The sequence below is a fragment of the Onychomys torridus genome, chromosome 4 (assembly GCF_903995425.1).
Source record: "Onychomys torridus chromosome 4, mOncTor1.1, whole genome shotgun sequence".
NCBI lineage: Eukaryota > Metazoa > Chordata > Mammalia > Rodentia > Cricetidae > Onychomys > Onychomys torridus.
The window spans coordinates 42,171,164-42,186,333 of record NC_050446.1 but is presented as its reverse complement, the minus strand read 5'-3'; the positions used below and the strand labels follow the sequence as shown (position 1 = coordinate 42,186,333).

At 40.7% G+C, this 15,170-nt stretch overlaps 1 protein-coding gene across 1 annotated transcript in view; it reads left to right on the top strand.

Annotated features, from left to right (window-relative positions):
• Positions 1 to 2,177: 2,177 nt before the first annotated feature.
• The window catches only part of Slc38a11 (solute carrier family 38 member 11), a 50,158-nt gene continuing 37,165 nt past the window's right edge, over positions 2,178 to 15,170 (top strand). The window contains exons 1-6 of the mRNA XM_036185090.1: positions 2,178 to 2,476; positions 2,889 to 3,009; positions 4,915 to 4,989; positions 10,083 to 10,217; positions 11,454 to 11,519; positions 12,750 to 12,856. Coding sequence (XP_036040983.1) covers positions 2,438 to 2,476; positions 2,889 to 3,009; positions 4,915 to 4,989; positions 10,083 to 10,217; positions 11,454 to 11,519; positions 12,750 to 12,856 — 543 coding nt within the window. The 5' untranslated portion in view covers positions 2,178 to 2,437. The remainder of the gene's footprint in view (positions 2,477 to 2,888; positions 3,010 to 4,914; positions 4,990 to 10,082; positions 10,218 to 11,453; positions 11,520 to 12,749; positions 12,857 to 15,170) is intronic.

The window sequence follows — 15,170 nt, the reverse complement described above, 5'->3', positions numbered from 1 at the left end:
GCTATCTTAAATCTTGTCATCTCTCTGTGTTCTCTCATTATAACAAATAATTTATCTAACTCTTTTGGAGTTTTCTTTATAAACATCTCATCCCTTGAAAACAAGGAAAGAAGGAAGGAAGGAAGGAAGGAAGGAAGGAAGGAAGGAAGGAAGGAAAGAAGGAAGGAAGGAAGGAAGGAAGGAAGGTCAGTCAAATAACCAAAACCAACTGTTCAAAGGTTGTAAAACTAAGTTTATTAAAATAACAAAACCAGTAGGTATTGAGTTTGTGCAAAGGTCCTTTTCTTATAAGATATGGAAATTTAAGCATTCATCATTTTAAACCATTTTAAAACTCACAGGAACAGCAAAAGTTTAAGCAAAATATGAAATAAACCTTTCTTGATGTTTTAATGTTGGCAATGCAGAAAACCAAGGATTTCACCCCTGCTGGGGGAGTGCAATAGGAATTATCAATATGTACAGCAATTTAGAAGCACTTACTGAAGTTAAAATGTCCTTGTCTAGTACCCAGTGAACAGTTCTCCGTGATATATGCTCCAGAAAATGATAAAATGAGAAGTAAGCACAGTTCATTTCCATCAGGAAATGCCCATGTAAACTGTTAGATGAATTCATCTGCAGGTGTTTAACTAGTAGGTCATATTACACTTACTTACCCGTTTAGTGGTTTAGTGTGTGCCTATAGGTGTGTGGGTGAGTGTACCATGGCACAGATGTGGAGGTCAGAGGTGACCTTAGGAGTCTGTTCTCACCTTCTTCCATGTGAGTTCCAGAAGTCAAATGCAGGTCCTCAGGCTCAGGGCTGAGCCACTTCACTCACTGAGCTATCTTGCTAGCCCATGAGTATACTCTTCTTAAAATAGAATACCCAGTCAACAATTGAAATGTCAGTCGGAAAGTGTCATATGTCCTGTGGTACCATTCCTGTAAAACTCGAAAAAAGATGTGTGTGTGTGTGTGTGTGTGTGTGTGTGTGTGTGTGTGTAACTTATGGTTACAAACAAATGCTTATGAATGATGGATGGAAAAAGTACTGGTAACTTCATGAGCCGTTGTGAGGAGGGAGGACTAGGAAGCCAATGGGGTTTCTACTGCAGCATTAAGTGTTCATTTCTCCAAACTAAAGAGCAAGGACAAATGTTAAAACTTCTTCAACCGATGGTCCGGAGTAGTGGAGGATTTTTATATAACTCCAGCTTTTCCATTTTTCTTTTCTCTTTTCTCTTGCATGTTGTGTACATGTGTGTGTGGATGCCAGTGTGTACATTTGTGGAGGTCCAGGACTGAGTGGAGTTCTCCTCCATGAATCTCCTCTTCGTTCCCTGGTGCAGTATTTCTCAATTTAACCGGACGTTTGCCCATCAGTGGGTTTAGCTGTCCACCTTGCTCCGGGAGTCCTGTCTCCCCGACACTCACTTGGTAGTCAAGGAGTGCTGGGGATCCAAACTCTGGCCTCAGGCTTTCATGCGAAGGGCTTTACACACGGAGCTACCTCCTCACTCTCATTTTCCCTTAAAAAAAATTTCCCCCATCATTTTAAGTGTTCACGAAAAAGAGAACCTCTCTGTTTCATCACCATCTAAGTATTATTGTTCTTATTGTTCCAAAGTTCATTCTCCATCTGCTCTGTCTGTGTGGCTGAAAACTCCGCGCCTGTTTCATCCTGCTTAACACGACAGGATAAATAGAAGTTCATTTAAGGGTCTTCCTAGCTCGAATATTCTATTTCCTTCCCTTCTTCATCCCCTGTTCGCCCCTTCCCCTTTCAAAGTTTCATTACCTGAATCCAGTGTCAATCTATCATGCCTTTCTCTTTATGTCTCTTCTTCCAAAAAGTTACCAGGACGCACTTAACTGAGGCATGCAAAGCAAACAAGCTTGCTAAAATCCCAGGAACAGTGTTTTATGCTGTGTTGTGTTCTATTTCTTTCTTTCTGAGGCCTCCAATTTCCACTTAACATCAAAGTCCTAAAATTTCATCCGTCGTGTTCTGCCCCAAAGAGGTAGGTGTAAGGGGCGAACGCCCTGCAGAGAAGTGACTGTGGAGCTGAGTGCTTCTGGCTTCTTAGCTGGCTGCAGACTCTAGGGTAGGAACTAGCAGCTGAGTTAGGAACAGAAGCAAGCTAGGGCGCTGTGGGAGGGGCAGGTTGTACTTTTGCAGTTTCAGGGAGAGATATCCCTGTGCTCTGGGTGACGGGAGATTGGGCTGTGGGTTGGAAATACCCTACAGCATCCGCACCAGCAGCAGCCAGGGGGAGAACCCGCCCCGGTGAAGGCGGAGACCTGTGAGCTGCATCCTGGCGCCCAGGGTACCGAGAGCCGTGGAACCGGCTCCCTCCATCTCTCTGGCGACCTTAACTGCAGGCAAAACGGCAGGGGAGCCTGGCCAGGTGGGAGCCGGCTTCCCAGCCCCAGAACCTTCCGTTGTGCAGACATGAGCTACCAGCAGCCGCAGCTGAGGGACCCAAGGCAGGTAAAACTGGCAACCCGGGCAGGAGCTGAACAGTTCCCAGGCTGGGGTCGTGGTTTGGCAAAAAGGAGGAGGGGGCTCTATCTGACTTCATCTGACCTACACCTTCTTAGTAAATACTTTTCTATAACCTCTTTAATTTCGTGAAATCATGTGACTGACTCTCAATAGACACCATACTCTGGATTTAGGTCAAGGCAGTTGGGCAGCTACAAGTGGAGACTTTGGGATAAACTTTGTAAAGTTCTTTTGAATGACTAGCCTTTCCTGTGTTCCCTTCTTATCGTCATATAATTAACGCTGTAGGAATTACTTGATGTCATTTCTATGTTTGAGTCATGCATTGCTTATTTATCGGGTGTTTTCCCTATTCAAGCTGGTAAACATTTAATCATTCTTTTATCTGTTAAAATAGAGAGAAACAGATCTGAGTGACAGAGAAAGCCTGGTCTCCGGACACGAACACCAAGGGAAATCGTGTCAGTCTACAGCTGTGTTCAACGTAGTCAATTCTGTTATAGGATCTGGAATAATAGGTAAGCCATCTGTGGCTGCTTGGTTCTGTTTGTGAAGTTAAAAAGAAAAAAAAAAAAGCTTTTAAAACTGTTAATATTCTGCTAGCAGTTGCTGGTTGTTTTTAAAGGAAAAAAAAAAAAAAAACTCTTAAATGGATGACTATGTCTCACTCCACAGCAGACAGCATCCTGGGGAAGGTGGGATGCCCAGTGGACAGGGTAAATGGGCTTTTCATAGATTGCCTGGCCAAGTGATCATTTCATCTAATGCATTTCTTCCCTTTTTTCTGAAGTAGAATCCATGTCTTAAATCACATTAGTATCCATATGGAACTTCCAGGTTCACGTATCTGTACGTTTACAAAAGTTTAAGAAGAGTCTTTAACAGCCCTATAAAAACTTAAACTAGACAGTATTTCCAGACCTACCTATATGATGTTAAACTTAAAATGTGAACTTAGGAAATAGTGCTTTTACACATCTAGTCATTAATGTAGTTAATTTACAACAGTGCTTGCAACTGCTAAGAAAAGAATAGTCCATGTTTTTCCAATAAATTAGAAGCAAGAGAAAGTTTCTTTAAAAAGTAAAAACATTAAAAGGGTATTGCACTGCAATAATAGAAACAGGATTTTCCAGCGTTTAATGTTTCTTTATAGTTAGAAAACATTCCATTTCTGAAAAGGCAGAAACCAAAATTCCGTCAACTGCCATGCTCACCAAATATGTAACTTTTTGCTACAACATTTTCATATATTTATCTGCTTAAAACTGTAAGTTTATCAATGAGTTGCTTTTCTTTTCTTAATTTTTATTTATCTATCTACTTATTTATTATTTTATGTGCAAATGTAAGTGTTTCACCTGCATGTGTGTGCACCACCTGCATACCTGGTGCCCACAGAAGTCAGAAGAGGGTGTCGGCTCTCCGGGAACTGGAGTTAAGGATGGTAGTGAGTCACCATGTGGGTGCTGGCAAATGGGTATTTGGCAAGATCAACAAGTGCTCTTAACTGCTGAGCCATCTCTCTAGCCCCTGAATTCATTTTCTTATTTTTTCACAAGATTATGTGATTTCTGGCTTTATATTAACCCATATACACATATTTTAAAATGAACAATAAATTGGAGATTCCCGGAGAAGAAGTGAACTGGGACAAGGCTTGTTTAAAAGCCCATGTCCATGCGTCATGGAGTATGGACAATTGAACTTGACAGGATTCTAGGATTTATTCCTTGTATGAATACTTTTCAGGTTAATGCAGGTCAGTGGTGTTAAAAATGTTCCACCTCACTGCCCTCAGCAGCTTTGTTTTAAGGAGAAATCTTCTCTGAAAAAGGAATTATTCTGGATAGAACTGCTTCAATTATTTCATTTTGAATATTTTGTAGTCTATAATCTAAAATTGTCCATAGCCACAAAGCAGTAAAACAATAATTTTATGAACCCCATTTAGCTTGAAAAGGGGCCATTCTGCGTTCCTGCTCTCCCTGTATTCATTCTCTCATTTTCTACATGGCTCTCCCATTTTGGCTCCAGAATCGGTCTTCCTTAAGAGCCCACGACCATCCTGCTGCTTTCCACAGGAGCATGTGAGGAAGGGCTCGGTGTCTTTGCTCTCCACGGAGTCCGGGGCACTAACCCTCACACTGAAAGAAGCCTTGTTTGTGTAAACCGGAATCACCCCGTCATTCAGTCATCCCACGTGCTTCCTCTCTTGACATGTCATTAATTTAATGGCATGCCATTCTGGAATAAGTGCTAGTCTGCTAATAGTTGATTTAGGACTATTTTGTCCCATGTTACAATTTTTATCACTTACCTACATAATTTCTTTTGCTTCCTTCCTGTGTAGGAATTGAGAGAGATGTTCGCATTTCTGTGTGTCATTTTAATGTGAGGGTTGGGGCATTTTGTTTTCCCAGGATTGCCTTATTCAATGAAGCAAGCTGGATTTCCCTTGGGAATGCTGCTTTTATTCTGGGTCTCATATATTACAGGTAAACAGCTGCATATTCCTGTCATTTAAATTGTTCAATGACTTCTTTACCTACACAAATATACCCTGCAACTGGCTCTCCTAGTTAATTAAGAAGTTCATCAAAGGATCCTAAGGAATTTAAGCATCACATCTGAAGAGATTTGCTTTTCTTCCTAATCCTTTAAACAGATTAGTAAAAGTAGCATGTTCTATCACCAAGCCTAAACCTGGTCATGTGCCCTTTTTACTTCATACAGAAAGCGGCGGATGAGAAAGCCATTCCCAAGGCTGGCAAAGACTAAGAGGAAGCTGCTCCACAGTGCACAGGGCAGGGTCAGGCGCCATGGCAGCTGCATGCAGATGAGCAGCCATAGTCAGCTGTTTGTGTAGGTGGTAGTGGGGTCTTGGTGTTCATGTAGCAGGGCTGGCCCCTTCTCTCCTTGCCAGTGATGCCTGGGTATGCTCTGTCTGCCAGTGCCTTCCTGAGCAACAGAAAGCTGCTTCTAAACTACCACCTACATGTGCCCCACTCCTCAGGGCAATTTAGGTTCAGCCCTCGGGACCACCTCTCCTTCCCGTGATCCTCAGCTCAGCCCCGCCATTCTACCAGGCCACTTTATGGAACAGTGCCTTGCCTCTGATTTAGAATCACTGTGAAGGAGGCAGCAATCATTTACAAATGCAGGGGCTTCTGCTCTGGTGACAGATAGGAATGGTAACCTAGACAGATGCCTTGAACCAGCTAGTGCGAAAGCCGAGCTGTCCCTCTTCTGAACCTGTGGCCTGGGCCTCAAGAAAGCCCCGTCCTGTGAGTTTATACACTTTCTCCAACTCTTATTTTCACAAGGGATTCAGGCAATTACTGCTGAAAGTCTGAAAGCCGGAAGTCCCACCTTTTTGTCTCCACAGGGAGAGGGTAGGGCAATGTGAGATACAGGTGGGGCTCCAAAGATACACCACCAGTCCAGTCCTGGGGTGTTACTAGTCTACCTCCTGGCCACTTGTTTCCTCTGCCTTATCCTTTCATTCTAGGAAGGGGGGGGGGTGCGGGGGGGGGGGGGGGGGCGTGACCCACTGAGTTGAACTATAGCTGCTTGTATGAGGAGAGACAGGGGTTATTAATAGAACATGGACAACTTATCAGAGGCTATACCATGGAAGAAAATGACACCCCCCTTACCCAGCCAGCGTTAACTGTCCATAGCTCCACAAGGAAGGGCGGGGTCTCGTGAGCCTCTCCTCCATGGGCGTGATGGACTGTTGATGAACCCCTATCTTGTGCAGGCTGTAAAGAGCTTATGAGTGCAAGTGTCGTGTGGTGTCCAGAAGACCCTGTTTCACAGCCCTTCCTCTGGCTCCTACCTTCTTGGGCTCCATGTCACCAATATTCCCTGAGTTGTAGAGGCAGCAATAAGGACGTCCCACTTAGGGTCAAGCACTCATCATTCACTTAGTCTCTGCATTAACTGTCTCCCCCGGCAAAAAGAAGCTTCTCTGACCCCAACTGAGAGAAGCATAATCTATGCATATGGATACAAGTATCTTTAAAAGCCTCCCCATTTTTTTATTTGCCTGCTTCCTGGTCAGTGCTGGCAAATATTTAATTTCCAGTCATGTATATTGCCATTGCTTTAGTGCGTTGTGAACACATCATTATAAATCATCAGGCAGAGAAAATTAAACACCTCACCTGTGAATTAGGATTGGAAGAAAATGAATAGTTAGTAAACTCACATCATATTACATGTAAATAAATCACACTGGAAAAAGCATGTCCAATTGCTGGTGTACCTATGATGTACAATCTTGCCCAAGTCATGCATTGCAAGCTCACTATTAGTAGGAATGATTAACCCATTCATTTACTAACATAACACAAATTCTTAAATAATTTTAATAAATAAAAGATTCCCCTCACAAAAGTCAAACAATTTATATCTTAAGATTCACTTTCTTTTTATGTTTTAAGAGCAAAATCTACAAATCGATACATTAATTTTTTCTTAATTAACACTGCAATTACTTTTTTAATGGAATTAGTCCTTGCTACAAATTTTGCAAATGCTACAGAGGAATTAAAATCTTAAGCTTTGGAGTTAGGTTGGAATTTAAATCCTGTGTCCTGAAACCCGTGGTCATTATTATCGATTTGACCCTATGGAAATTACTTAGTAACACCACAATTAAACAGTGGCTTATCTCTAGATCTCTTTGAGACATAAACTCACATCCAGACTGGCATCAAATATGATGTGAGGCAGAGGATGGGCTTCACCTTCCTCCTGCCTCCACCTCCAGACTGCTGAGATTATAGGCATGGGCCATCAGGCCTAGTCTTTGTGTTGCTGGGGATTATTCACACGGTTTGTATGTGGCAGGCAAGCACCCTACAACTGAGCTACATCTCCAAACCTCCAGAGTCTTTCTTTTGCCTCTGTCTGTGTATGTTATTGGGTCTCGCTGTGCAGTTCTGGCTAGTCTGAAACATGCTCTGTAGACCAGGCTGGCCTCAAACTCACAGAGATCCACCTGCCTCTGCCTTGAAAGTGGTAAGGTTAAAGGCCAGCACCACCACACCCAGCCTTCTTCTTTTTTTTTTTTTCCTTCCTAAAACCTCTAATGAAGCACTCAAATCAACCAGTAGTAGTCAGCTGTTCTTCTACTACAAGCAGATTGGAGACAAAAATTCAGAGAGGTGGTTTTGTGCTCGAGGTGTGGTGGGTAATGGCTTTGGGAATGCAAGGAATAGAAGTGAAGACTATTCTGGAGTCCAGGGCATCTGAACATTCTGCTGAGATTTTTAACAGGCTGGAGAAAAATGGGCACAGAATCAAATTCCAGTATACATACACAAATTAGAATGTGGACATTTTAAAACTGGGACATCTACGACACCTCCAAGGGAAATCTCTGAGGGACAGCTATGAGATCGCCAGGTACAAGGCAGCTAGGTGTAGGAATCTGGAATTTTGACAGTGGGAACTGAAAACACACGGTTATGTTTTACTGATGTCTGTGAAAACAAAAGCTAGGATCACATATGAAATTGAAGCCCAAGCTGTGAGCACAATAAAGCAAGCTGGCAACAGCCAGTGTAAGTAGGACCTTAGGAAAACAACCAGAAAGCCATGTTGTTAACAACCTTGGAAGATGGGTGAATCGAAGTGGAAACTAAGACAAACCAACAAAATAGCTTTTTAAGAGTTACACGGCTGGAGAGATGGCTGGGTGGTTAAGAGCACTGGCTGCTCTTCCAGAGGTCCTGAGTTTGCCCAGGTTCCACATGGTGGCTCACAACCATCTGTAATGAGATCTGGCGCCCTCTTCTGGCCTGCATGGCTGCTCTTCCTGAGGAACTGGGTTCCATTCCCAGAACTCACATGGCAGCTCACAACTGTCTGTAACTCCAGTTCCTGGGGATGCAACACCCTCACACAGATATACATGCGAGCAAAACACTAACGCACATGAAATAAAAAACAAATAATTTCTAAAAAGTTTACAAAAGGGTTAGGAGACAATGACTGGACTGGATTCATTGGAGCACGGGGATCAATATTTTTCCCTTTTTATTTTAATGCATTACCAATTCACGTAAAAATATGAAGAAAGAGAATAAAAGGAGGAAAGAACATGGGTACCAAACCTTGGCATACATTTGTGCCTAATACAGCCACCAAGTCTTTTAGGAATGTGACTTCAAGATAAATGATAAGTAAGAAAAAAGTGATTTGTTTTTTGATTTTTTTGAGACAGGATTTCTCTGTGTAACAATTCTGGCTGTCCTGGAACTTACTCTGTAGATCAGGATGGCCTTGAACTCAGAGAGATCTGCCTGCATCTGCCTTCTAACTGCTGGGATTAAAGACATGTGCTACTACCACTTGGGGGAAAAATGATTTTTAATTACATAACTTCTGTATATTTATATCTTCAACTTTAATTCTAAATTTGAATGAAATAATTACAATGTAAATAACTTTTTTAAAAATCCATGAAGTGTAATCTTAGCCATAGTAGTTTTAAAATGAAGTCACTGATTTTATTCCAAAACCAAATGCTCTGAGTCTTATATATTTATGAATTCGAAAATACTCACATCCTTTCTCACCACAGTGTTCACAGGTTGAGTACCTGTGTTATATCTCCTGTGGTGGAGTCACAGCTCACAACAGTAGCCTCACCTTTGGGTTAGAAAGTTACTCGTAGCTCTGGCCTTGGGCTGTCATCCCTGCCTACCCTGTCCAGGCCATCACCTGGATATTGGAGGATATCCTGCATTGTGATTGGAAAACATGTAACTAGAAGAGTATGGTTTCAAAAAAAGTGATACTTTATTGAAAGTTGTGAGCCTTGTTGTGGTAATACTGTACCGTTGAAGCTCTTCTCCTGGAATTACCCTTTCCCCAGGCTGTGGATGAGGCACCATTGGTACAGTGATTGTATGCATGAAGCCTTGGTTTCAATCCCCAACACCATCTGAAACCCAGCATCACTACTCTGGAGGCAGTGGAACCTGGGAGATAGTAAATAATCAAGGAGGGAACTCCAGTCTCATGCAATAGCAAACTTTATTCAGAGCCTCAGACAATTGATAGGCTGGGGGTTAAGAAAGGGCACATGAGAAAAGTTCTCCTGAGTTCAAGCTGCATATAATCACAAGGACAAGCTGCATGTGGCAAAACCAGGTATTTCTATAGAGGCATTATAGCAGCCAGTTGTAATGAATAATCTGAAGTAAACTCACTCCTAGCCACTACACTTGGGAGGCTCACAAAAACACATTCCAAAGCAAGTCCATGATTTTGAAGAAACTGAGTCTCAAGACCCTTGTCTTGTTTTCTTACCCCTTCCAGGACTCCATTCTTGGATGGTGTTCCCACACCGAAGCAGGGTGGCACTTGCCTATAATCTCAGCAATCAGGTGGTTGAGGCAGGGAGATTAGGAGTCAGGGTCATCCTCGAATACATAGCAAGTTTGAAGCCTGCCTTGACCACGTGAAACCTTGATTTAAAAATAATTCTATTTTTCTCAAAGACTATTCAGTCAAAATATGCAAACCCTTTATATCAAATGTTTTCTGACATGATTTGTGTTTTGTTTTGCTACAGACTTTTCCCTCATTTTATTGATAAAGGGAGGAGCCCTCTCTGGAACAGACTCCTACCAGTCTTTGGTTAACAAGACCTTTGGCTTTCCAGGATACCTGCTGCTCTCTGCCCTACAGTTTATGTACCCTTTTATAGGTAAGGTAGCTGCGAAGACATATGCTACAATGGTTGATACCCACATAGTCCTTTCTGAGTAATTAGCAGCTTTAATAGGCATTTGAGAGTTATCAAAGATTATTAGCAGTTGAAGTGTTTTCCATATTAAGTGTTTGCATCTTTAACAATTTTCTTTCTTATTTTCTAGTACATTTTACTGATTCTGTAAGCATTTTTTTTCTAAAATAAAATGGGGATTTGGTTAATGTTCTGGTTTTCCTTACCTGGTTCTCTCTCTCCCTCTCCCTCTCTCTCCTTTCTTAGATAAATGTGTATATGCATATATAGCATATATAAACACACAAATATCACATACTCACAAACATACATACACATGCATTCACAAACATATATACACCCATACACACACACACACACACACACACACACACACACACACACACACATATACACACACAATACACATACACACACATTGACATATATACAATGATTTGGGATTGAAAGTGAGTGAAAAAACTAATAACTCTCTCTTAAGGCTTAATACAGTTGATTTTTGTTTTGTTTTGTTTTTTTTGAAACCTAATGATTTGAGGGAGCCATGTACCAATATTTGTACCACAGTGATGAAAATGTCACCCACTTCTTCTTAACCAGATAAAATGTTCAAATAAATTAATGATCAAAGACTTTATTTACAAAAGATCATATTCATTATTTGAGAATTTCAAACAATGTTGACTTCATATTTTTTATTAAAATTAAAGAAGCTACAGTTGAAGTAAGTCCACCTGTTCCCACAGAAATCTATAAAGATATGCTTCCTTCAAAAATATTGTATTTGCAAGTGGAGGCTGTGTGTATGTGTGTGTGTGTGTGTGTGTGTGTGTGTGTGTGTGTGTGTGTATACCTTCAAATCTGTTCTTTAGTTTTAGCAGCACATGTCTTTCCCAAAAGATGTTTGGAAACTAGGCCTCAGCAACAAAATAAGTCACATTTCAAATGAGTGCCAAAACTCAGTATTCCAGAGCATTCTAGGATGAACCAATTTGTAAAGTGAAAATCTTCCTGAAGCTAAGCTGACACTCTGGCATAAGCTACCGTGTTCCCCTTAATCTGCACATCCCAGAAATTATATGCAATGCGTGTTAATAATTATGTCGATATTCAGAAAGTACTGTCAGTGTTCAGAATATGTAAGATTAAAAGTATGTACAGACTTACTAATGACCATTCTTGTCACTGTGTTTTCAGCCATGATAAGTTACAACATAATAACTGGAGATACTTTGAGCAAGGTTTTTCAAAGAATCCCAGGAGGTGGGTAAAAATGAGAAATGTGATGAGTTTAAATAAACTTGTTTTTCATAGTTACAATGTAATTCCTAATTCACAAATGAAATGTTTGAATGTGCAGTTGGATTACCTCACTGACCTTGTAGTTCCCAGGATCCATGTCCATCCTAGAACACCGATTTAAATTAGTTTTTAACTACTTTGTCAAAGTAGCTATTTTTTCCAGGCATGGTGATACATGCCTTTAATAATCCTAACACTCCAGAAGCAGAGGCAGACAGATCTCTGAGTTCCAGACTAGCATCGTCTACAGAGTGAACTCCAGGACAGCCAGGACTACACAGAGAAAACCTGTCTTGAAAAACCAAAAAGAGGGTAAAAAGTTGGCATTTTCGTTAACTTCCATTTGATTTCCCTCATTGGAGTTCTGCTTTTTTTCAAAAGACCATGCCAATGCCATCCGCAGGTTGTGTGTAGCAGAGATCTGTCACTCCCTGTGACTCTGTCAGGAGTCTGTCTGTTTATATTTCTATTGTTAGGAGCATTCCATACTATGGAAAAATGAAAAGCTAGTGTGTCAGTCAGCCAGGGACAGTTGTGTTGTTTGCCTTGTAGGGCAATGGGACAAAAGCTGCTGTGAATATCCTCAGGTAACATTTCAGCATGTGACACATACCCACTTCCTGTTCAGCATGTCACCGTGTCACAGCTATGAGAGCAATTCAGAAAGGATGAGCATGCTTGCTTGTAGTTTAAGAGCAGAGAAACTGATGACAAGGCTACTGGAGCTGGAGAGATGGCTCAGTTGTTAAGAGCATGGGCTGCCCTTGCAGAGGGCCAGGGTTCAATTCCTAGCACCTACATCGTGGCTCACAGCCATCTGTGTACAGTTCTAGATCCAGCATCTTCTTCTGGCCTCCATGGGCAGCAGCCATTCAAATGATGAACAGACATACACACAGCAAAACAGCCATGAACATCAAACAAATAAATGATTTTTAAAGATGTTATTCATAGGGTTGTAAAATTCTATGACATCATAAGAAGCATAGTTTCATTCTTGGGCTATTTTGTATTTATATTTTTGTGGTCCATTTCTGTTTTAACATGATTCTTTTGTTTATTAACTCAAAAGCATCTTTATGTATGATTTAGTTTTTTATCTCATTGTTTGTAATGAAATGTTTAGGTAGTTACGGTCACCAATGTGTTATGTATATCTATGAACACTAAACAGTATTTACTATATTTTAGTTGATCCCGGAAGTTTGTTTATTGGTCGGCACTTCATTATTGTGGTTTCAACAGTTACATTTACTCTGCCTTTGTCGCTGTACCGAGATATAGCAAAGCTTGGAAAGGTAACTTTTACATCTTAAAGATTTACTTATTTTTGTTTTTACGTATATGAGTGTTCTGCTTGCTTGCATGTATGTATGTGCACCATGTACCTGTGGGAGCCAGAAGAGGGCACCGAGCCCCTAGAACTGGAGCTGCAGAGGGTAGTGAAATGACGGCCATGTGGGTGCTGGGAATCCCACTTGGGTCCTCCATAGGAACGGCCAGTGCTCTCAACCCCTGAGCCATCTCTCCAGCACCATTTTTACAGTTTAAATAGCCATTAATTTTATGGACCAACAGTTTTTCCCTTTTCTTTTCTAAAGGAGTTAATCTGCTATCAGACAAATGGATTTTCAATTTAGAAAATACAGAAAGCTATATTTAAATAAGTCCATTTTATTAGAAAAGTATCCCATCTTTTTGTAGAGAGTTTTAACAACTGAATTAAACTAAGCATGATAAAGAAATAAGTGTTTGAAGAGATAAATATTTAATCTTATTTAAGCATTGTAATATATATATATATATATATATATATATATATATGTAACAAACATTGTGTGGCACCCTAATCTATATAATTGTTATGTTTTGTGTGTCAGTTAAAATGAAAAGCAAATCAATTTATAACGATGAATCACTTAAATTATGTCAAATGGTTTTATTTGTAAATTACAATGTCTATTATACATGTTTCCACTTTGTGAATTTTTGGTTTGGTTTTGTTTTTTGAGACAGGATTTCTCTATGTAGCCCTGGCTGTCTGGGAACTAACTCTGTAGACCAGGCTGGCCTTGAACTCAGAGATCCGCCTGCCTTTGCCTCCCAAGCGCTGTCCACTCAGTGAATTTAAATACCAAATTGTTGATTGATCAATTGTTGAGAATTTTGCCATTGGTACTGAATTCTTTCCAATAAAATTAACTGAATAATTATTTGACCCAAAACATAACCTTATTTATATAGACTATCATTTATCTGCCTGTATTTTATTATCTTACTGCCAAGAAATGTTTCTATTTTACTCAAATATAATTGGTACTATATCTACATAGTTAAACATTCTGATTATGTTTTTTTGAAAAGGGTTGGTCATGCGATGTTTTCGTGGTCTGCTTTGATAACTACAACCATCAACCATGTTTGACCCCTGCCTTTGATGTTGGACGTAGCGCATCCGGTGATGAGGTCCCTTCATCCAGGCAGAGCTGCACACAAAGCCAGAATTTGAGAGTGTTCTCACCAAATGCCTTCCTTCCCTGGCTGCCGGTCAGACTAGCAAGGACCAAAGGGGACCAGACTTGGCAGTGCACACCTATAATTCAGGAGCTGGAGGGAGAGGCAGGCAGAGCTCTATGAGTTTGAAGCCAACCTCATCTATACATAGTTCCAGGACAGCCCAGAAAGGAGGGAGGGAGAGAGAGAGAGAGAGAGAGAGAGAGGAGATCGAGAAAAAGCAAATATTTTTTTGTGTCAGTGTATCAATTATCTGAATGATGGAGCATTTTTTTTTTCACTTCACAAGTTCAATACAGAAGCATAAATGTTATCTTCTGAGAGTAGAAAGTAAAACATTCATGAAAAAAATGATAATCTTTAACATATTAAATCCCTACGTGTCTCTTGAAGGTGCCATACTGACATCCCAATTAACAAAGCCCAGGGCAGGCTCTCCCTGGAGTAGCCTGCTTGCATTTGGACTCCACCTGCCACCTTCTAGCTGTGTGGACTTCAATAGTCTAATTGTTCTCTCTGTTCCTCACAGGACCAGGGAACTTGTCGTAGACATTTATTTCAAATTAAGCATTAAAAACTTAGAACCCAATGATAATGATAATCACATGAAATAAAGGCAATTTGAGACCTTTTTTTTTTACTTATCCTAGAAACCATCTCAAATGTGCTTATAAATAAAGAATGGATTCACAAACCTAATGTAATGAGTGTCCAGAGCACATGCGCATGCACAGCAGCTTGTGTTTCAGCCAGATGAAATAGGCACAGTGCTGAGGGGAAGACAAAGAACAGACCCAGGAACACAGAGCAAAGGGCAAACCACACAGGGAAAATAGACCAGTGGAGCTCCAGAGAGGAGAGGGAAAGGCAGAATTGAAACAGAACTGAGATGGGTGTATGCATGTTGTGTTGAAAGAAAAAGGGGGAGATGAAAATGGAAAAAGCAACAATAGATAGAGAGCAGCTTAATTCAACAATAAATGAAAACAGCTTAATTCAACACTAAATGAAAACAGCTTAATTCAACACTCAAATGGGGCCTGAAAAGAAAAGGTATTTTCAACTCTAACTTTCATAAATTAAAAGTACTCACTTTGT